Source organism: Pagrus major, chromosome 9, assembly GCF_040436345.1.
Source record: "Pagrus major chromosome 9, Pma_NU_1.0".
Classification (NCBI taxonomy): Eukaryota; Metazoa; Chordata; class Actinopteri; order Spariformes; family Sparidae; genus Pagrus; species Pagrus major.
The window spans coordinates 14521657-14544380 of NC_133223.1; the positions used below are offsets into that span (position 1 = coordinate 14521657).

The 22724-nt window shown below is 42.3% G+C and overlaps 1 protein-coding gene across 1 annotated transcript in view; it reads right to left on the minus strand.

Annotated features, from left to right (window-relative positions):
* col4a2 (collagen, type IV, alpha 2) overlaps positions 1-22724 on the minus strand; it is a 64027-nt gene that overhangs the window by 23971 nt on the left and 17332 nt on the right. Inside the window, exon 4 of the mRNA XM_073473338.1 lies at positions 17918-17998. Coding sequence (XP_073329439.1) covers positions 17918-17998 — 81 coding nt within the window. The remainder of the gene's footprint in view (positions 1-17917; positions 17999-22724) is intronic.

Genomic DNA, 22724 nt, shown 5'->3' on the forward strand with positions numbered 1-22724 from the left:
AAGGGTCGAAAAACATGTGAGGGTGGAGACACCCTGGGAATTGGGTGTGTTTATATGGTCAGGGGGTTCATTGGGTCAGTAAGTGATGACCTCTGAGGCCTGACAGTGTTCCTGTGAGAACCAACAAACACACTGATGTTGTTTGTCCCCAGACAGAAATGGCTCTGGGCCTTCTCGTACGAAGCGAGAGCCAAGGGTCTCGAAGGAATTAATAAAACTGCAGGGAGCCTAAACAGTGTCAGGCAACAATTCAAACAAGCTCACAGACAAATCAGATGCAGATAGTGTGAGATAAAGCCTCGGATGAACTCACATAACTGATGGTTAGATGCGTGTGCAGTCATACATACAGCCAGTGTGTGTGTGTGTGTGTGTGTGTGTGTGTGTGTGTGTGGTAATCAGTGCTGTGTATATCGGTGGATTTTTGGAACAGGAGCTGTGTTTTGTCTTCAATCTCGCCCTTGCAGCTGTTGCCTATAGAGACAACAGATGCACAACAGTCCTGTCAAAACAACTCAAACTTATCACAAATAAAAGGCGGTGTTTCAAACAGTGTGTGCTGTGAATTTTGACTTTACACATGAAAGCAGCTATAGCACTGAGCATTCAGAGGCTCTGTCCTAATACGATAGCATCGATGTATCTTGTCCGCTATGATGATGCTATCACCATACTGGCGATTCTGTAATGCTCAAGATATTTATGATAAATCATGGTGTCTAACTTTTAAAGGAAAAGACACAACATAAAATGAAAAAAAGCAGGAGTCAGGAAATATACCGGACTCACTTTTGGTAGCAGCTACTTTTCTTATTTTTGTTTTCCAGTGCACATTAGTAACCCCTCAGTGTAGGATTCTTAGATTTTAGAAGGCATCATAGCCATGTGAAACTGCCCTGACGTCATCTTCGACACAAACACTTGAACGATGAAGGACAGCAGGATATAAAGCTAAAGAAAAGTACAGATGAGGCTGATAGGAATGTGATGTGTATTGCAGGTGTCTGGTATCATGGTGTCACAAGAGGAAAAGTCAGGGGATCAGCAAGGTCATGATCATGAATGTCTGTACAAAATGTGACGGCTATCCAGATACAGTTTTTGAGATATTTCAGTCTGGACCAAAGTTGAGGACTGAGTCGTGATAGCGTGGCTAAAAAACATAAAAATGTCAAGCCAGTAATAAACAGGCAGAACCCTAAACAGCCAGAAAACAGCAGGACGGGAGGTCAAATATCTGCAAGAAATCAGCATGTAAACATCTCTGACTCTGGTGAGAACAACATGTCAGAATACTGATGAAATACAGATAGAAAACAGCGCAGTTGGAATAAGTACCTTTGCACCTTCTTGTCAAGATTTTATGTAAAAGATTTGATCTGGACGCAAACTGTCGCCTGTTTCCTTTTCTATGAAACCTCATGGTATGGAAAAAAGGCCCTCTGGCATATGAAGTACGGTGCACTCTACCAACACACCCTGACAACCGTAAATCATCATCCTCATGAAAAAGAAATAAATCAAGCTGACCAATTTTCTGAAGACAAATGGTTCTGTCAGGGTAGACATTTTGCCATAATTCACAGTCAAATATACAGTGACAGAGGGACAGAGTGCATGAGATAAGAGATCCTTGTCTAGACCACTTGCATGGTACACTATGTGCACTGCTCTGTATCTTTCTGCATGCCTTAAACAGCGGGCTGATAAATACCAGTCTCCTTTCATAGCTGATAACAGGGGAGAAGTTTCTCAGTGCATATTTGTGTGTTTGTGTTTGTGTGTGTGTGTGCGTGTGTGTGTGTGTGTGTGTGGACTTCTAGCACCTAACAGCTACGTGTGCTGAATCTCCTGTAATCACTCAAAAATAAAAGTACAGTAGAAAAACAGTTATGTCTTGGAAAAGGCATTTTAGGGCAAATAAGGTGTCCCAGAGACATAATTTTGGTTCCCACATTAAAGTAAGGTGATTCTTTATATGTTTAGGTTGCTGTTTCACCCAAATGCAGTTACTTAAGTTAGTTAAGGCCCCGTAGCAACAGGGACCCAGCCCTTGTGCTCCGCCATAGGGACTTGGGTTCAGCATCTGATGGCAGAGCTTCTGGCTAGACACCATCAAATACAGTGCGTTACTGGTTGGGAAGCCAGTGAGGGATTGTGGCACTTTCCAAGTGGTGATATTTAACTATATGTTTATTACTGAGGTCACAGTTTGTGATCATGTTGTAACAGATTGAAATGTGCCTCTAAGATTCTTCCACCCCAAGTATAAACCCACAGTGATGTCACCAATTGGATCATGTTGGCACTATGACTGTCACCATTGTGGTTTGTGACCATGAGGATGGAGAGGGGAAGGATTACCTGTTTAGATCTGACTGAGACGCAGAGGACATGCTGTTGTAGTGAGGACTTGTGATGGAGACCATGAACTCATTAGGAAACCGTTTACTGGGGTAATAAATCAAGTGAGAAGTAGGATCGTTTTCTCTAAGCTTCCATAAAATCACAATCACAATCGCAATCTTTTTGAAACCAGTGGAGTTGCCCCCTGCTGGCCATTAGAAAGAATGCAGGTTTAAGGCATTACACACTGGCTTCACTTCAGACCCCTTAGCTACATCTGTATTTTTAAAAAGTCAGTTGATGTTCCCCCTCATGTTTATAAATAGTTTGTGCACAAATTAAAAGCATCTCTCAATATAATGCAGTTAAATTAAACAACCCTACAAACACAAGCAGTGAGGGTTAATAATTCTTTATTAATCCTCACTGTGGCCTGTTGTGTCACTAACACTTTGGACGTTCACCATTTCCATTCTCCATCCTCTCCGGAGCTAACTCCCTCCCCAGTCCTTGGCACGCTTTAATTACCAGTCCTCCACAGCTTCACTTCCTTCATACCCCTATACTCCCCATTCTTATCTGCTCACACGACTTCCACCCAGCATTTCCTCCCCTTCACTCCAAACTCTTGAGTGTTCACACATCCCTTTGTATCTCTTCTTACCCTCCTTTTTCTGACTGTATTCTTTCCCTTCCTGCTGGTCTCTGCTGGGCGGATAGCCACATATAATGTGGGAAAAAACATGGAAAAAACTGAGTGTACATGTTGAAACAGCAGCAAAAATCGCAAGAGACGGGGAAAAAAAGCATGAATGGACATATAGTAGAAACTATGAGACTGGCCAGGACAGTAGAAATACAACAAAGAGTGTTAAGAAAGAGAAATAATTCTTCAACAGTGTACTGTAGTAAAATCCTGAACCGGATCAAACAAGGTACCTGAAATTTGGATCAGAGGAACCTTAAGGCTCTTCAAACGGACATGTAAAAAACCCTGAACACTCGTACATGTGTGTCGATTTGGGTCTGAGCTCCTCTCTGTCTTTGAAGGCTGGTCATGACTTTACCAGATTATGAAGCTCAGGAGACATGTGCTGCCCTCTGGCCTTCTTCTGTATCTGTAGCTGTCTGTGCTCCTTTATTTTTATTCTCTTACAGACGACTCACATCATACCTTCAACCTCTTGTCTCGTGACCTTCATAATGGGATACGACAAGCCATCAATCAGTGCTCAAATCTACTCGAGTCACAGGGGGAAGAGGAGGAAATGAGGCAGGAAGAGAGGAGATCACAGGTGACCAATAAGCTCCAGACATTTAACCTCTGATTGGAGCCAGGGAGGCTTAGTAGATAGTAAAGTCATGTCTGTTATATTTACTGTACTAAACTCAGAAACGCAAATTTGTCTCAGAGGGCTTTACAGTTTACAACAAACAGCATCCTCTGTCCCTCTGCGTTCAATTTGGATGAGGAATAACTCACCATAAAAGTTCCAGCTTCTTAAATGTGAGAATACATTTCTTTCTATGCTTTTCTTTGTCTTATGTCATAGTTAATTGGTAATTTCATGCATTTGGACTGTTGATTGGATAAAGTAAGCTATTAGAAGGCCTCAGCACGGGCTACAGTGCGACAACAAGTAGCATTTTTCACTACTGTCCGACATGTCATGGGCCAAACCATTAACTTACAAGGCAAAGTATTCCAGAGTTAAAGACTTTCAGACAGTTAGATGAATTGAGTTTCAGTTTTCATATTTAACTGTAGAATGCCTTTCTGTGCCAACCCCGGCCCGAAAATAGAAAAGAACAAATATGCTTGCTGCATGTTGTCCATTCCCTAAATTACCCAAACTTCTTTATCTACATCGCCTGCCTGACTGATTGCTGTAATTATGAGCAGTATTATCGTTGCAGAATCAATAACAAAACAGCAGGAGGAATCATGGAATCATGCCTGTAAATAGTCTGTGTTTACGAAGCCTCTGTTGTTGCTGCAGCAGCAGCTCTCATAATGGAGAAAGGAAGAAAACCCCAACATGAGCTCATCCTTGTCCTTCAGGTCCTGTCCGTTCCGCGTTACCTAAGCTAGCCTGGCTAGCTACTTGTAAACAAAATCAGTGATCAGCGCTTCAGGAATGGCGTCGGGCTAAGCTGGTGTCAGTGCCAGGTAATGTAAGAGAAGAAACAAAGGTACCAGTCCACAAACAGCAACAAAAGTGGGTAATTCCAATAAAAAAGTCAAAAGCCAGGTGAGAATATCGCAGCGTTCCAGCTGTGACATCACGTGGGTTCAAGCGTCTGTGTGTACACTGTGTGAGCTCACATCATTTTCCCACTGGCTTTCATAAATCTATTTAATGGTTAAAATGATAGGAGTCACTTTATAATGAACATTTATGGTCCCAGCCCCAGACAGACACTGCTGTGGTGAGCTAAAATAATCAGATAAACAAGAAGGACTAGAATACATACAGCCAGGTGAACAAGAGGTGTGTAACAGGAGGAAATAATAACGGACTTACAATGACACAATTTAACCACACAGAGGATAGAAAAGTCAAAATAAATGGCAGTAAAACAATAAAACTGGAGCTCTGCATATAAACAAAAATTAGGACTGTTAAGAAACTGACTAAAAGAAAGGTTGTAAAAGAGCCATAAAAACAGCAGCCTGCTCTGCCAAGTGGTGTCTGCTTTTTATCCAATCACCTCTCACCTCGTTTGAGAGGCATAAACTACCACACACACAAACACACATTAAACACACACCCTGACGAGCTTAACAAAGTGACTGAAGATAGACTGTGGGATTACAGGATGCTGATAGTGAAAAAAACAAGGCAGAAAGAATAACAGTCTCACAGCAGATATGTGCAGTTTAAGATCTCACAAACCGACTATACTAATAAGTCATTCCAAGGTTTTCCTATCTTTACCATAGCTATCGTTTTCCTGAGGATTAACCCCTTCTTTCATATATCATGTGCGTCATTGACAATGAGACATCCCAGCTCCATCTTTTTGCAGATGTAGGAATGTGTGAGGAGGATGTTGGACAGTTAAACCCGACATTTGTGTGTCCTAATGAGGAGAGAGCTGGTGGGTGGGGCGATGCCTGCCACACTGGCACATGACGATGTGCCCAGTAAAACATCATGATGGACGATGGCATCATTGGCTGTAAGTACAGTTGGATTTCTAAGTGGACATATTGACATTTCCGCCACATTACTTCTGTAAACCAAAGCAAATGCCTTCACGACGTCTGACCCATATCGAGGAACCTCTGAGAAAATCCCTCCTCTTCATGTTGTATAAAATGCAGTAATCTCTTTCTGCCCTCTCGCTGTGTGTATGTGGGTGTGTTTGCATTTCTCATTCCTAAATTACAGATCTATTAAAAGTTCCCCCGTCTGACACCATAAATTTCATCTGGACCCAGACTGTCCCCTGGGGTGGACGGTTTGGGAATGGCCCGCTAAGAACAGGATGGGAACACACCGCCCCGTGCGCAAACCTCTGACCTCGGAGAGGAATAAAATAAATCAATAAACAACTGGCCGGAAGCTCCCCCTGTTATTCCATCTGTCTGTCTGGAAAAACTGGAAACTATAGGACAGTAGAAACCCAAAGAGTAACTGATTAAAACAATAATTTTGAGATAAAGAGGGTCAACATCACAGGAAAACAGATGTCATGACTTGGAGGCAGGCATCGTTAATCTTTGCAGTGACTTACCCTGTATACTCAGGACACACATGCAATCTTACAAACTGTCACTCACACAAACACGCCTGTTTTCCGGGATAATTAACTCTACGTTTACTCTGTTGCAAACAATGTTAATGCCTAAAATCTCAGATGGCTTGCCCTCCTGGTGCTTGTTTATACTGTATCTCCTCAGGAATAACACTGGAATCTAAACAGAGAGGGTTGTGGTGAGGGAAGACTGATGCAAAGCAGCGTGAACGTTATTCTCTGATGTCATCATTGTGGGACAGAAGCACTGACAGCTCCAAACTTCCACAGAAACATTGTCAGTGGGTGCACTTACTCACACAACACTCAAAATCATGAGTGTCTCTGATAGGTTTCTGCTGAGGATTTACAGTATGTGATGTAGGGGAAGGTGGATTAGTTAAGTTTAAGCGTGCACGACATCCGACCAAGGACACCTCATCCCCTCGTTAGTGTAGTTTGTATTTAAGCCTGTGTTGTTCCCTCACTCTTTGTGGGTTTGTCTGTTTTTGTCCAGTTGTCTCCTGTGCCTGTTCCCCCGGTCCTTGTGTGCCTGATTTGTTCCTCGTGGTTTTCTGGTTTGTCCTGGTTTTGTTTTGTTACTTTGCTTTTTCTTTGCCTGCCTTTTTGTTGCCAGTTTTTGTTGTCGGCCATTTGAAAGTTTGCACTTCTGGATTTTTGGATTTCGTACGTCTGCTCATTAAAGCTTGCTTTTTGTTTTCAACCTGCCTGGCTGTCTCTGTCTCTGCATTTGGGTTCCTCTTTTGTTACACATGAAAAGTGTTAAAGAAGTGTGGAGAGAGGTGGTTTCACCCACCGAACAAGCGCTTTGTTTGAAGCATACTGACGCCTTTATTTACTGGACATTAGCAGCGGTTCAGTGGTTCTGAAATGATCTGCTTCCTGCATACTATGGAGGAAATAAGGGAAAAAAGCTAATCAAGAGAATGAAGAAAGAACGAAGGAAAAAAAAAAGGAAGCAAAGTTGAAAAGAACAAATGAAGGAAGGAAAGGTGGTGTGAAAAAAGGATGTAGAAAGGCAGGAGGGGAGATGGTGAAGAATGATTAAAGAAAGGAAGAAAGGAAGAAAAGTAAGAAGTTGAAGGAATGACTGAAATTAAGGAAAGAAAGTCGTTTACAGGAAGAAGAGAGGAAAGTAAAAAAAGAACGTAGAAAAGAAAAATTGAGAGAGCAAGGAAGGGAGAATAGAGGCCAGCACGTGAGCACGAAAATGTCTGCCCTTTCCCTCAGACTCCCACAATCGGGCTCAGACACTTTAGTGGATTCGGTCCCACTGCTCTACGACCCAGCTCATATGTTTTTCTTGGATACATTTTTCTTGGACTCATTTCCTGAAGATCCGCATCCCTCTACGTGATGCCCAGAGGGGAAACGGGGCTCAGCTCCCCTGGAGGGGTGCAGGAGATCAGGGGTTAGGGGAGAAGCATGAGGGGCTCCGCTCAGAGGAAAAAGAGGGTCCTCAACTGGATGCCCTGAGGAGGACTCAGGCAGAGTAAATAAACATCTGTAGATGATGTTTAGATATCTATTAGAGTGTGTTTAGATCTCCTGGCTGAAGTCAGGGAGGTCAGTTTTTTGAATCCCTGGCTGGAGGAACGTGTCCTACTTCTAGATGACTATTGTGGATCAGAGTGGATATAACATGAGATGCTGGGAGTTACAGGAAAAGGAAGAAGGCCACGCAGGCAACAGGTGAAAGAGCAGCATATGAAAAATGACATATAATGAAGAAATGACCGTGAGAAAGTTAAAATGCTCCAGCCAGACCTGAACCCTCAAGATGTCCTCTGTCGCAAACAAGTTCCTCTGACTCATCCCCTTAAAATTTCTCATGTGCAACAAGAGAGAGAGATGAAGTAGAGGGATGAAAAGTGATGACATTCAGACAAACATCCATCATTTCGTGTCCAATGCTTTGTTTCTCTGCTGCTCTTTGTTTAGAGTGGTTTGGCTGCTTTGAGACCAGTTTACATTTGAATTAATGTGTTTAGACTCTGAGCTAATTTCTGAATTCACGTGTGTCATTTCCACTGAGCACGTGCACAAGCGTCTGCCAGAGATCTGACAGCATCCAGACCAGAGAGAAAGGGCTGCTAATGAGCAGTGGTTAGACTGAAGTGTCTGTGAGAGTCTCTGTGTGTGTGTGTGTGTGTGTGTGTGTCGAGGGTGTGTGTTGAGTATCAAGACTCGAGGGGGGGATCCCAGGCTGAGAACAGAACAGCTTGGACCTCCAGCTATCCCAGGGGTCTCTGGGGCCTGACACCTGTGCTATTGCCTCATGTTAGAAGAATGAGACGTCTCAAGCCTGTGGTCTGAGCACATGTGTGTCTAAACAGGACACAGCTGCAGCCTATGCGTATATGTGTGTGTGAGAAAGAGCAAATATGGCGCACAGTCTCAAATGAGGTGTCGCCATCACCTCAGAGACCAACCACCTGTGTGCCTGTATCGTGTGTCTACAATGAAGTCCATCATGGGTGTGTTGCCTCTATAATCCCACTGTTACGTTTATCACTGTGATTACAATGCCATTACAGCTTCCATACAGTCGATCGCCCAGCGTGCAGTGGCCTGCTGTTTATAAAAGTCCACCAAGGACAACTCAACTTCCTCAATGAAGCTGTTCTCTGACATTGTACATCACACCCATGGGCACGAAGGTATGTATACTGAATTATATAGAGTGTAACAGTCTGAGAGGCCTCATGAGCTGTGATGAAGTGTGAGAAAGTTAGTTTATATTTATATTACGACTAAAGACATCAACAATAAAACACTACAGAATGTACTTCTACATATTGATGTATCATAATGTGATTGAATAAAGATTCTGGTCTGCATAATTCAATGTTTTAATGAAGTAATTGTTTTAAACATTCACAAAAAGTTCTTTTTGTTTTCTTTTAGTTGGCAATTGGAAAAACTACAGCGTCACGTCCGTTTTGCCAGTGGCCGACCCAGAATGTTTAAAGGGCAGGGGCGAAATAAATAAAAAGGGCACCAGCCATATGTGGTGGGGCACCAGCATGCAGAAAGTCATGATACCTTTATAGTGAAGAGAGGGCACTTCACCACATTTTGTCCACTGTAAGGTCACCCTAGATGAAACTTAATCCCGTTTTGTTTGGACAGCCCTCAGCATGAGCAGACTTCCTGGGACCACGCCATCGTAAGCTTGGCATAATGATCACATTCAATGTAAGGTCGCTGCTTTGCTGACAAACCACAAAAACCATCCACTGTCTCAAACACTGTCTTCATCAAGAGATGGAGATGCTTCTTCAAGAGATCACCAAGCTACTTACAATTCATTCTGAGGAGGACTTGAATGTCTGTACCATATTTCATGGCAAACCATTTCATAGCTGTTGAGACATTTTACTCACAAAAAAAATTACCAACTCATGATGGTGCAAGAGAAAAAGTCTATGGATCACCAAAGTCATTAGGATTTATCACCTTGGAATGAAGGACATCTGTACCAAATTTCATGCCAATCCATTCAATAGTTGTTGAGATATTTCAGTGATGAACCAACTGACCGACATTTCTATCCGTCAACTCACACAACTAACAAAGCTATTATGTGTATAGCACTTTCTCAAACACCACACAGCCATGAGAAAAAACAAGGAGGGCAAATGAGGTTTATAGTCGAATACCCAGCTGTGATCTTGGCCCTGACTGGTATGGACTGCAGCCATTAGCATTAGTGTCAGGGATACCCATGTAATCCTCAAGGTCTCTATCTGCACCCACCGGTCCATCCAGCTGGACCAGCCCACAGGCCAATTTTGCCAGCCTGGAAAAGTTTTTCAATTTCCCACAAAAGGATGCAACACCCACTGCGATTCCAGCTGCTATAGACATTCCTGGATAGTTTGCAAGGGAGCAAATCAGGGCAAACGTTTGGGGTTCACTGACTGAATAAAGGGCTTCTGAGGTGACACTGGACTTATGGGTAATACTGGGTATACATGTGGGTTACAAGTTGATATCCCTAATTCCAGTAAGATGTAGAGGGCAGTCTTTTACCTTGACCTTCACATATTACACAACTTTTTCAAAACGAAGTTATGCTCCTCCACTGTGTGGCCCAATCCCCTCTCCTGAGAGAAAAGTCTGTACTGAAAACACGTCTTTCTCAGAAAAGTGGAATAAATATGAGGGGACTTAGAGGAGATCTAATTGTTTCCTCTGCAGCCGGCCCCCGATGTAGGTTTCACAACAAGGCCTGATGGGGAACACATGCCGTTGCTGTGGTGACCCACAACTCTGGTCACATTTTTCCTACAACCCTCTTTGTGGACCAGAACATTTCCTGACTGCTGTCTGCAAATCGAATACATACATCCCCAGAGGACGTACAGTGTTAACACCTTATTTACCAGACTTTCCCGAGAAGAGTTGATTGATGTGGAATACATGGTGTGTGTCTGTATGTGTTTTTCAATGAGACGGAAAAGATTGAACTGGTAACAGAAGGGGTCCAACAGGAAACAGTTCGAGAAATGGGGGGAAGCTTGTGATCGGACATAAAAGCAGCCATATTCCTCAGTGAACAAGTACTGTATGAGTCCCATGAGGCAATCCTAGCCACAACATGAAACTGAATACCCTGGGCTTATTCTTCTCATCATGGTCTTTGTTCACCATTTGTCCTTGGTTACACTCACACCATGTGCTGGCTGATGATAAAACATTTGGTTTTGAAAAATTAAAAAGTGACAAAACTGCAAAACGTCCAAACTTCAGTACCATGCACAACATTGACAGTTTATTCAAAACTGGAATTTGTGCCGAGTTACAGCTGCTAAGCTATGATTGGACAATTGCTGTGCAGGGGAGGATTTTAGCGAATGGTTAATAATCTTTTCAAAGACTGAGGTTCTTTATAATTCCTTCATCTTTAGTAATAATATGTCCATTTGTGTGTCTCCCTTTAGGTTTGCGTGGATGTGTGTGTAATCGTGTGTGTGGGTCTTTTAAAAAGAGATGCTCCTTTGTCGGCAACAACAATAGTCCTCTTGTTCCTAAACAGCAGCCATCATCTTAAAATGTGAGACTGAGCCTTTTATAGGCTCCTTAAGCTGGACCACAGCTGGGTGCAGGACGGCGGGTCAAACTTGTCTTTGACAGTAATGTAATGGAGAAAAAAAGAAAAGACGGGAAAAGAATTTCTTTTGATTGTGGAGGCAGACGAAGACGTCATTGGAGAAAAATGATGTGATCATGTGGTGTTCATTTTGTTATTAAGTGTTTTTTTATGTCTGAGCTGTGCTGTATGTGTCTGTCTTCATGTTTGTTTCTCCCATGATCCCACGCTACTTGCATCTTCTGTTTTGTTTTGATTGAGAACCCTAGTGGCAGAAATTATACACTTTACATTTAAAGCTGCTGAAATCATTTTGGTTCCAATAACAATATATGTAAAGATTGGGTTAAGTATTGACATGTCTTTTTAAGCTACGGTAGTAGCGCCATGGAAATGGCAAAGTAATATTTTTAGTGATGAGCTGGGTGTGCTGATTTGATCGTGTCTTGTTGGCCAATCAGATTGCTTGGTTGGTCTATGAGGAGTAGGGAAAACAAATTAACCACATGAGGAATGTAATGTGTGAGGTGTGGAGACTTTGACGCCTTTTTAACTTATTCACACAGTGGCTGAGCTACTGTATCTTCAACTTTAACACCACTTCTTACCCACGTTTGAATGGTGCATCATATATTAACCACACAAACAGCTGGTTACTGTCTGTTTGTCTAAGCTTCTCTCCTACCGCTCCTCTGCATTAATTTTCACACAAGACAAAGCCAGCCTGTGATCCCCACTGAATTCCTCTTTCCAAAAATCCTCCCGTCCAAGAGTTTTAGTGATAACAGCAGGTTTTTGCTTCACTCCCCTGATTTCCCTTGACACACTGCTCCACAGTTGGTAGTTCTTCCCTGGCCTGGTCAGGGTCAGGGTCAGGGGAGAGGGACTACAGGTATGGATGAGGCTCCTGATTTCAGGGCTTGTCTGAGGGCCTTACAGAATGAAAGCTGCCATTACACATTATGTCTTGTGCTGATATGTGAAGCTACAAGGCCTGCTGTTAGTGTCTGTAAATCATTTCACTGACTTATTTTATCTCTCAACAATTACCTTCCATCAGAGGAGATGAATCATATTTGAGCAAAGTTACTGATTACAGATGGGACTGCAGCTCTAATCAGAGGAGTTCAACCTGATTTTATGCACAATGCAAGGCCCAAATGTCTGCAGAGATGGAGACAAAGAAAGAATTGCCTCACCATGGATGTCATACATTTCTGATTTTTATGATTTGCTTTGAAAAGGTTTTGTAAGCCGAGGGGTTGCAAAATGTCCTCAATGTCTCAAGGTCAAGATCCTCCAAACAAAGCCAGAACGTGGAAACCCCAATCACAGGGCTTCCACCCTTTAGTGAAAAATACACTCTGAGGACTCTTTGATCTGTTTCAAATCTACAGCATTCCTCTCTGTGCCGTTATCCTGTCCCTGAGCAGACAGGAAGGTACATGATAGTCATGGGTACTGGGATTCAGACTGTAGGTATGGACTTGTTTTCATGGAACAAGGAAATCTTTGCCATTTATAGACACATCCAAACACACAGACGATCTTGTTCCCACAAAAACAGAGAGCGTCTATATTAAAAAAAGATCAGTGGACTGACATTGTGCTCGGCTTCCTGAGACGTGTGTCATTTCCTGTCCTACATCAGCTGTGAAGGCTTTTCCCATGGTGGAAAGGACAGCATCGCTCCATCTGAAGAATGTCTGTCATGGTTTTCCTACCATGTCCACTGTCTGTTTTCATGTTTTCTTTATCTCTCCATCACCACTGTATAGGATGAGGACAGACAGTGAGCTCATGCAAATGGACGCTGGTGTTCTTCAAGCCGCAGTTTCTTTTTCTCTATAAAACCCGGCGCCACTCCTCATTTCTCAGAATTGACGACGGAAAGACTTGAAGCACAAAAGACAGCATTGATCTGCTAAACATGTTTTCTGGTGAGGACGTAGGGAGCCTTGTGCTCAGTTCCTCATGCTGTCCTGGTTTTTCATGCTTCAGAGACCACAACTACTGTGTTTTACTACACCACCTACCTTGTTTCATTTGAGCACACTTTACTTTCTTCGTATAAATGCCAGCTTGTTCTCCTTTTTATTTCCAATATCAGGAGTACAATCCACTAATGATGCAGAAGAACAATGAGGACTTTTGAAAGTCTACAGTTTGATATTTTTCTGCACGCCTGCATTGCTCTCGTTGCTAGGGGAGTGGGTGGTAAGGCTGCAGAGTCAGCTTGCCAAATCTCTGCCCCCCCCTCCCCAAAGCAGAAAACCCATGAAATGAATATATCTAATCCCTACCAAACAATCAGTCCCATTCTTTTACTCTGTCTCTGTCTGTGTCTCGTTGTTTTCCTCGCTGCAAAGTACTTCACCACAGCAAGTTGTTGCGCTGTAGTCTCCATTTTATTTATATCTGCTTCCCCATGAGGTCACATGAGGTGGAATCTCATGTTCGAGATCAGAGAGACGACGTCAGTGAAGATTATCTTTATGTGCACGATGCAACCCAATTTCAAGATCAGTTAGGATTTTAAAATTCCTTTAGTGTCAGCCCCGCCTTATTTTCATTGTCTTAATGGAGAGACACCTACTGGCAAAAATAACGTACTGTACATTTTAAGTACGGCAACAGTGTTAGCAGCCGATTGCCTGTTAACACATCTGACAGACACAGAGCATAAGCATTTATTTATAGTCAAGTATCTGTTCCCATGATGTACGATTAGTCCAATATCCACCATACTTTAAGCTCCGTTTTTGGTCTCCACCAACTCATGAGAGGAATGTCTGGCTCATTAGTAGCTAAATCCTCCAAGAAACTCACTGGCAAGTGGCTAACTTCGCCTGTCTACTATTTGGTGATGAGTAGTAGAGTTTTAGAGTTTTTATTCAGCATCTTTCAGTTAATTTTGCTAGAAATTCAAACATAGTGAACGGGCAAAACAGATACAATATATATAATATAAAATGTAGAAATATTGAGGTAAAAATACAAAGTTTGGACACAATGACAAAGCTGCTTGACTAAAACAATCCTATTAGCACGTAGAGCAGCCTCATCAAGCTGCTGACACGACTAAAGCCACCAATTACCCATTAACAACCATCAGCTAATCACCACAGCTGTGTCAAGTCTCAGCCAATGCAGACAGCTGCGAAGGATCAGTTTGACCCATTCAGTGAAGTGCTCATCACCATGACTGTCCTCGGGGGAAAGATTTGGAAAGTGAGGAGACGGACGTACAGCAGGAGAGACAGATGGAAACATCTGTGAGAATCCATCTCGCTTTCCATTGTATTCACAAACAAGTCCATCAGTCGGGGAATGCATATGAGGACAACAAAACTGTCGGATCAAATTATGTGTGAGACTCTCAGGCCTTGGGAAATTTACAGCTTTAATTTGCATGCAATAAGTCATAGACAACAAGTGACAGACTTAAACAAAGGAAAATTCATACTGCCTGGCTGTGAAAGTAACATCTTATCTTACAGTTACAAATGGTTCAAGATGTGTGAGAGACATGTTAATCTTTAGCACACAAATAATGCCAAAAATTCCCTGTTAATGAAAGGTCTGCACTCTCTTGGCACTGCCATTATCACTTTGTCACTGAATGACTGAAACCCTTCCCTGCAACCGACGCAGAGGAAGAGTGAGACAGAGAGACGGAAGAGAAAAAGTAGTCTGCGGACCCTGCCATCAGACTTTGGCATCCCTCAGATGTGGAATGTGGAACTTCCTCTCTCTATGGCTCCTTGCAGGGTTTCCTGTATCCACAGAGAGCGTGCAGGGCGAAGGTCAGACCTACTGTAAATTCTCAGTACATGCCAGAGTACAGTTGCTGGACCATTCCTTCACCTCTGTATTTTTAAAGAATTCCTCCCACAGGAGCTGCTCTTGGTGGTAAACTGGGAGTTTTATAGGAGTCCATTCCAGTTGTTGAGTTTACCACATCACACATCTGAACTGAGAAATGTATAGTTCCTGTGAGTACTCTTCACAAGAGAAAGAAAGACCTGGAATAACTGGTCAGTTTGAGCTCTTTTAAGTTTGCCTTTGAAATATAAAAGTAGTGTAACTTTAAACTATTGTTTCTAAATATATATGATGTTCTGTACATCCCTTTCACTTGCCTATCTTTACTAATATTTTCATTTACACAGTCTTGTCTCCTAGAAGTTACTATGTATATAAATCACTAAATTGTCTATCAGATATAATGCCTTCTTTTCTCTCCTGGAGCAGGAGCGGTTTTGGCAAACATAAAGTAACATATGCACATGTAACATTTACTGTACATGCTGTTGGATTCATCAAACCATGATGAACTTGGGGAATAAATCTCTTAAAGGTGCAATATGTAAGAATTGGCCACCTGTCGAATTCATATTCAAATAGCAGACAGCATATCACCACAGTAACTGGTAGTTGCTGCTATCTATAGTCAGTTAGCTCAGTTAGCCGTTCACCTAGCGGACCAAACGGTGAGCTTGGAGCACTGGGGAAGTGTTGGTGCTTACACCACCGGCTCAAGAGCTTTGGACAAGAATGAACTGGGGCTAGCTGGTTAGCATGCTAACTTTAGTAAATATCTATAAATTATATCTATATAACATTAGAACTGTTACTACTTTGCATTCTCTGGAAATGTTTATTTTTTAATGGTTTCAATAAAAATTCTTACATATGGCACCTTTAAATAACACAATAGTCAATAAAAAACACGTGATGAACACTTTTGGAATGATTATGGAGAGTTTAAGAACAAATGATCAAATCAACACAGCAGAACCAGAAATATCGCCTCTTTCAAAACCTGGCGCCTTCATTACCCAGAATGCAACTTAGCCAGTGAGTGAAATCGCTGGAGGCAATTTATCAGATAACATGCAGCTTCCTCTGGAGCCACAAAAGGCTTTATACTCCTTTTTCACATAGGCAGAAGTACGAACCAAGACCTGAAACACACTTTAGTGGAGTTACCCTTTAACCCTACTCCAAATATTGTCCAGATGTTCTTCCCTGCTCAACCTTCAGGTACAGTATAACACAGTAATGCAGCCATGCTTGATCTGCCAGAAAACATTTTCTCTATCCCCGTTGTCTGTCCCCATTCAATTCTGTTTATTTTCACTCTTCAACATGTGTGGGCGTTTGTTGTGGACAGTAGGCGTTGGCTGTCTGATTCTAAAAGTTTAAAAACTTTTAGGATGTGAAACCCCCAGTCCAACAATCAGAAAGCTGTTTGATGATCTGGCCAGCACGTGTCTGAAGCAGAAAGCCTTCAGTCATGCAGAACCTCGGTCACTCGCTCTGAGCTTGTTATCTCAAGATGTTTAGTCTATGTCTGCCTCTTGATTTCACACCCCTGGTCCCTCTCTCCTCTTTCCGTCTTTATTCTACTTCCTAATGTGTCTCCCACACTCGAGACGCCCTGACCTCCTCTTTAACAGATGTTAATGGTGTGAGTTTAATCACTTCAACTGTTCTTAAGTGTGGTAAGTATTTCTAATGACTTTCAGCAGCACACTCTTCCATATGGCTGCATGCCCATGTCAGACTCATACAGTCACATGATCTCATATACTCACATTGCATTGTTGTGATACTTCAGTGTCCTACCAGAAGGCTTTAGGTCATGATCACACATGGTGAGCTATTAGCCAGTTAACATGAGGCAACAAGGGGCATAAACACACTTAATAAAAGCATGGATGCCGTCCTTGTTCTATATTTTTTTCTTACTGTCAACGAATTTCATAAAAAGACCAAAACTAACAATGTGTTACTCAGACTTTCCAACCCTGTCTGTGGCACTCAGCCCCAAGTCAGACAGAAGAAGTAAATGTTTAAAATTGTTTCATTTTTAGCAAAAGGCTACATAACGTCCTAAATCAGCTGGGCACTGTAGTCTTTAGCAAACATCACTCACACAGGATTAAACAGAGAATTTGTTGGGGACTATTTTCAGCCGTAGACTCAAACAATTTGAGCGCTTTTAAGCTTTTACATCAACACAGACAATCTTTGCTAGAAGGATCAATTCATCATTGATTTTGGTCTCTTTATAGGATGTGGGGCCATTTTGAATATGACATATATAATTAAAGGAGACATATTATGCTAATTTTCATATTCATAATTTTAATTTAGGTTACTACTAGAATAGGTTTACATGCTTTAATGCCTAAAAACACATCAGGTTTCTCATACTGTCCAGTGCTGCAGTGCTGTATTCCCCCTCTGTTTTAGCTCCTGTTTCTTTAAGGCCCCTCCTCCCAAATACCCAGTCTGATCTGATTGGTCAGCTCACACAAGCCTGAGCCAGCACCTCGACAACAACAGAGCAGCTGTGCTAAATCAATTCTTACATGCCAAACTAACCTCCAAGCAGAGAAAAGCATAATAGGTCCCCTTTAAGAAACTATTAAAACCTGTCAGTTTCTTCCAGCTCTGCTAATTGTTTTTTGTAAATATTAGCACATTGTTAAGGATTTGTAAAACTTGAAGCACTACAATTTGAGCTAGTTAGGAGGAAGATATACACTTTCAGTAACCTAGTCACTGAAATTAGATGGCCTCATATGTGATCATGACCTAATTTGGTATTTAGATTGAAAACCAATAGCTGGTTAAAGACGTAAAAGAGAGAAAGACAGGGGTATTTAGGGCAGTAGTGACTGTAAGGGACAGTCGGGGACTTACCCTGGCACCCTTCTCTGGGAAACATTGACATCCTCCGCTGCAGTCTCTTCCTCCACAGGGGCCACTGTGTTTCTTCCCGCCCTGTCAGACAGAAAAACAGACGACATGAAGGTCAGAGATGGGCTATTGGAGGTTAGGGGAACAGATGTCACATACACAGGAAACAGCAACGCTCGCTGTCCACTTCATTTGCATAAACACAGCAGAGATGTGTGTCCATATTGCTGCTTGCTTTCCGCTTTATGCATCAGATAGGACTCAGTGTGGGGTAAACTGTTGTGTCCTGTAGGTGTGTCCGCCTGTGTTTGTGTACACTGCGGTTTGTGACTACTCTTGTTGTTTATGCATGCAGAGTGTATAAGATAGTTGCCGTTTTGTCTGTGTTTGCTGGTCTGGATGTGCAGAAATTATGCTTTGGATGTGGCTCGAATGACTCATAATGGAGACATAACGGATAGCTGCGTGTCCATGAAAACCCCATTCATCACATAGCCCAGTGACAGCGACAATTTGTCTTTGGATGTCTGCATACCAGCAAAGCCACCCACCATCACAAGCCAATCTGTGCTAGACATGACACAAGCACACAGAGCCGGTCAGGGGTCAGTGTAGAAATGACACAATCAAAGAGAGCAGCCACACAAACGGGGTTCCCCAACTCACAGGTCAGAGGTGTCGGGACCCCGAGCTAGCTGACATAGTTGGAGACATAATTGAGACAGAATGGACTTGGCTTTATGTGTTTCAAATTAAAGGACTACAAAACTACAGGACTACAACTTTGGAATGGAGGTTAGTAGATAATGAAAAGTTATCTTCCATCCATTAGCTGAATTTCTTTTTTGGGTGAACAAAATCATATATCAATCATTAAAATCCAAGCTGAACTCTTTGCCTTTCAGATGTTGTGCCACGACCACATTTCTGATTCATCAGAAGCAAGACTATTTGAAGTGTTGACAAAACTGTAGACACAACATAACATATTAAGCTCCACACCTTCACTCAAAATGTTGCAAAACAGATGCACATCATGATATTAGCTCCAGTTCATTGCTGGAATTAATGTTATCACTGATCCAGATGTTCTTTTTATAGATTTGTGGGTTAATCAGCGACTATTTGGACCCTCCAGCACTATTTCCATGCATATTTACATGTTTACTTGCATGAGTGGAAACAAAGCTTCTGCATAGTTTATAATGTTCCGTTGAACTTTTCACAACGGTGCCTGAGAGTGAATAATAATGAAACACAGGCACAAAGTGCAAATAGCGTTTGTTCAACTCCAAGTTTCCAAAGTTTCAGGAATTGGTCCTTCAGTGGCCTTTTAATTAGCATGTGTGAGTTAAACTGTGACTACAGACATGCAGAGTGGCTCCATGTAGCCGGTTATGACGTCTCTCTCTTGTGTCCACCAACGTCCTCCACCTACACAGCCATACCATAGCCTGCTTAGGCAGCGAATGCCTCACTGTCCTCCTCTCTCCCTTGTTAAAAAAAATCCAAATGGACACTTTATGCCCACAGTGGCAACAAAACTGAAGATTAAAAATCTGAATAATTCTCCCTCCTCACTTTGACAGCGGATCTCAGCGGTCTCTCTCTCTCACAATGACCACATTGAGACCCTCATCAAACACAAAGACCTTCTTTTACTATAGAGACGGCGTCCTTTAATGATCCCCTATCTCCACAGCACAAAAGACCCTCTTCCCCTCTCTTGTGGAATGCACAAGGCGGCATTTCTTGGTTAACTCTCAGTGGATCTGAGGGCTTCCTTTCAAACCGCTGTTTGATATAGCTGAGACATGCAATGATGGGTTTAACTTAGCCAGCACGCCATGGTGGCACACTTACTCAGTCCACAAACACCATACTTACTTTAGATTGTGAACTGATAAGTCAAAAGAAGGCATATCCAGACCATGACTCCTCTGCAGGGTGAATGCCTTTACAATATTTTCAGTTTCAGGAGGGGACACAGAAACAGGTCACATCAGCACAACAAGGATGGAACAGTCACGCCATGACCTTTCTCCACATCGAGGTGATGTCCAAAACACAGACAATAGACTGCGTCATCTCCGTACGGACACACAAAGGAATGGAGGAATGGCTCCCATAAAGGCAATTACACATTCTGGAGCAATGCACCACCAATCCAACATCATAGTTTACAGGCTCAAAATAGCTGACGTCTGTTTCAGCAGAAGACAATAGGACTGTGCTACAGTATCCTGTTTTCTCCACCCACTGTCACAATGACCCACGCTTTTTCAAAGTCACCTTTTCCATAGCTACTGTACAGTACACCTTGGAAACAAATTGGATTATAATATGATGTTGCAGGGAAAAAATATGAAATTGATGAAGTTCCAAAATTTGCTGCCAAATAGTTCAACCAAGTCCTATTTCCTGTCTTTATTAGAGTGCTACCACACTCATAGCTGGGTTCATTTGGTTCAGACCGAAGAAAATACATTGTTGTGTTTTAGTTCTGGCCCTGATCGTGTTCACACTGATATACAAACCAAAAGCTTTGAGGTGAAGTCATATGGACTAAGTGCTAACTCAGACAGTTTTGTCATCTTGAATTGTCAGAGCTACAATACATGGACCCACAAAGAGAAATCAAGAGACATCAGCAACGCTGAAGCCTGATAATGACCCATTTATTTGAATCAGGTGCATTAGGGCTGGTGACTACATTACCCACAATGCAACTGCACCTCTGTCAGTGTGATTGGATTAGAACCCTGGGCCACTGCGGTGAGGACACAGTCTCTTCACATGGGGCACATGCTCTATCAACTAAGCTACTGGGGCACGCCAATCTTGGAAATGTTTAGCTTTTTCTCAGAATATTACTCCCCTCCCCTGGCTCAATAATCCTTTTTGCTTTTTTTTAACCTACAGTGGCTCTAATATGCTGTCATAGATCTCAGTCTGCTAAAAGGTTGTGTGGTGTGACATAAGCTGAACTACTATTTAATCCATCTGATGGTGGAATAATGAAATTTATGCACAAGTTCTGGACCAAGTGAACAAAACTACAGCTGTAAAAGCCACTTTGTGGTATGTCCAGACAAAATAAAACAGCTCAGAGAGGGATTTTTAACCATGTTCCATATTAGATCAAGGACCAGCAGAAGATCCAGTCGTAGTAAGACAAGAGGTACAGATGAATCCAGACCACCTAAACACCACAGTGTGGGGTCCTGCACACTGTTACCATAAATCTGACATGTACTGGATGTAAAGCTACAGTGACAGAGAACTGGCCCCCGGTCTCAACACGCAAACCTGAACACTGCACCAGACTCAACATTTCATCTGAGAGCCACAGAGACACGCCGGGAGGCAGAAGATACATCATAGGTGTCTGCTGGTGGATGTTCATTTCCGCCATAGACGCATAAATGAGCTGATGTCATCCTGCAGCGTCTCCCTTTTTTATATAAAGAACACATTAATAATATCTGTACAGTCCAGAGACGTACTTACAGTACAAAAGAGAACTTATTCTAATTCCTTTGTTATGGGAACTGTCAGACAACAGTGTATATGATATGAAACAATGTCCATGAACCAGGTCAGCTCCTCAGATCCGGTTTGCTGTGATTCGTCTGTGGCTTGTCGTTTACAGTACGCCTCTCCACTGTTGATCATCCTTTATGTCCTGTGAACTACCTTCAGTCATCTGAGGGATCCTCTGTGGTCATCTGCTCCACTTCAAAACTGCAAAAACCGCCCCCTCCTCTCCATATAATGTATAAATTAACCTGTGCATATGTGTACACCACTCAGACCACACATGCAGGGAGAAACAAAAAGCTTTCCAGAGAGGATAGGTTAGAGTCTGTCCAAGAAGCAACATGCTGTTTTCCCCTCAGGGCCAGTGTGGTGACTCTTGAACCAAAACAAATCCTTCTCTTGCCAAGTTCCTCAGTTTTGAAGTGGTTGTATATGAGTTTATCCATCACTATAAGCAGAGCTACAAGGTGAGAAACAATGAAGATTTTTTTCATCAGGAGGAAATAAACCATTTCCCTTAAAGAAGGAGAGAAACACAGTTGTTAGTTATCTTGGAGTTCAGGGAGTTCCTACAGTGCCCTATGCCCACACCCTGTGTATGTGCAGTGGCATCTATTGTATACACAAGCTACTAAAGCGCAATATTTTTATATGCTCCATCTAACTGTCTTTGACAGTGCTTCCTTTTATAACTAACTGATGTGCTGTGTGGAGATAACCTTTAGTTTGACTTCTTAGAAGTGGTCAGATTAATGCCTTTCCTAATGAGGAATGTTGTTTTTGTTGCCTCCCTGTTCTTTATGGCTGCACTGGTGCCTCGCTCCGAATGTGCACCGACTCCTTTATTGTACTGTACAGTAATGAAATATAACCAGCTGGGTCAACAGAACGCTCTCTCACGCTCACTCTTTCTCTATTTTTATTAATGCTGTTAGAAAAAAAACCAATGTAGACTTTACGTTGCTCTGGTGAGTTCTGGTTATTCAATATATTTTTCTTCTAAAACAGAATAATTTATTGGATACTGTCGCTTTAATATGCTGATATTATGCAGTAACACTCAGTGAGGTGACAATAATGAGACACTAATGGACAAGTTTTCTCTGCAGAGTTCATTATTTTCTGTGTCAGGAAATTTGTAAGTGCATATGAGGGCCTCTTTCTAAAGCCCTGATAACCAGTAAAGTACTATATCGCCTGACTATGTTGTGGTACGACTTATAACAATAATGTTACTTAGCATGTTGGCTGAATTACAGCAAACAACTTG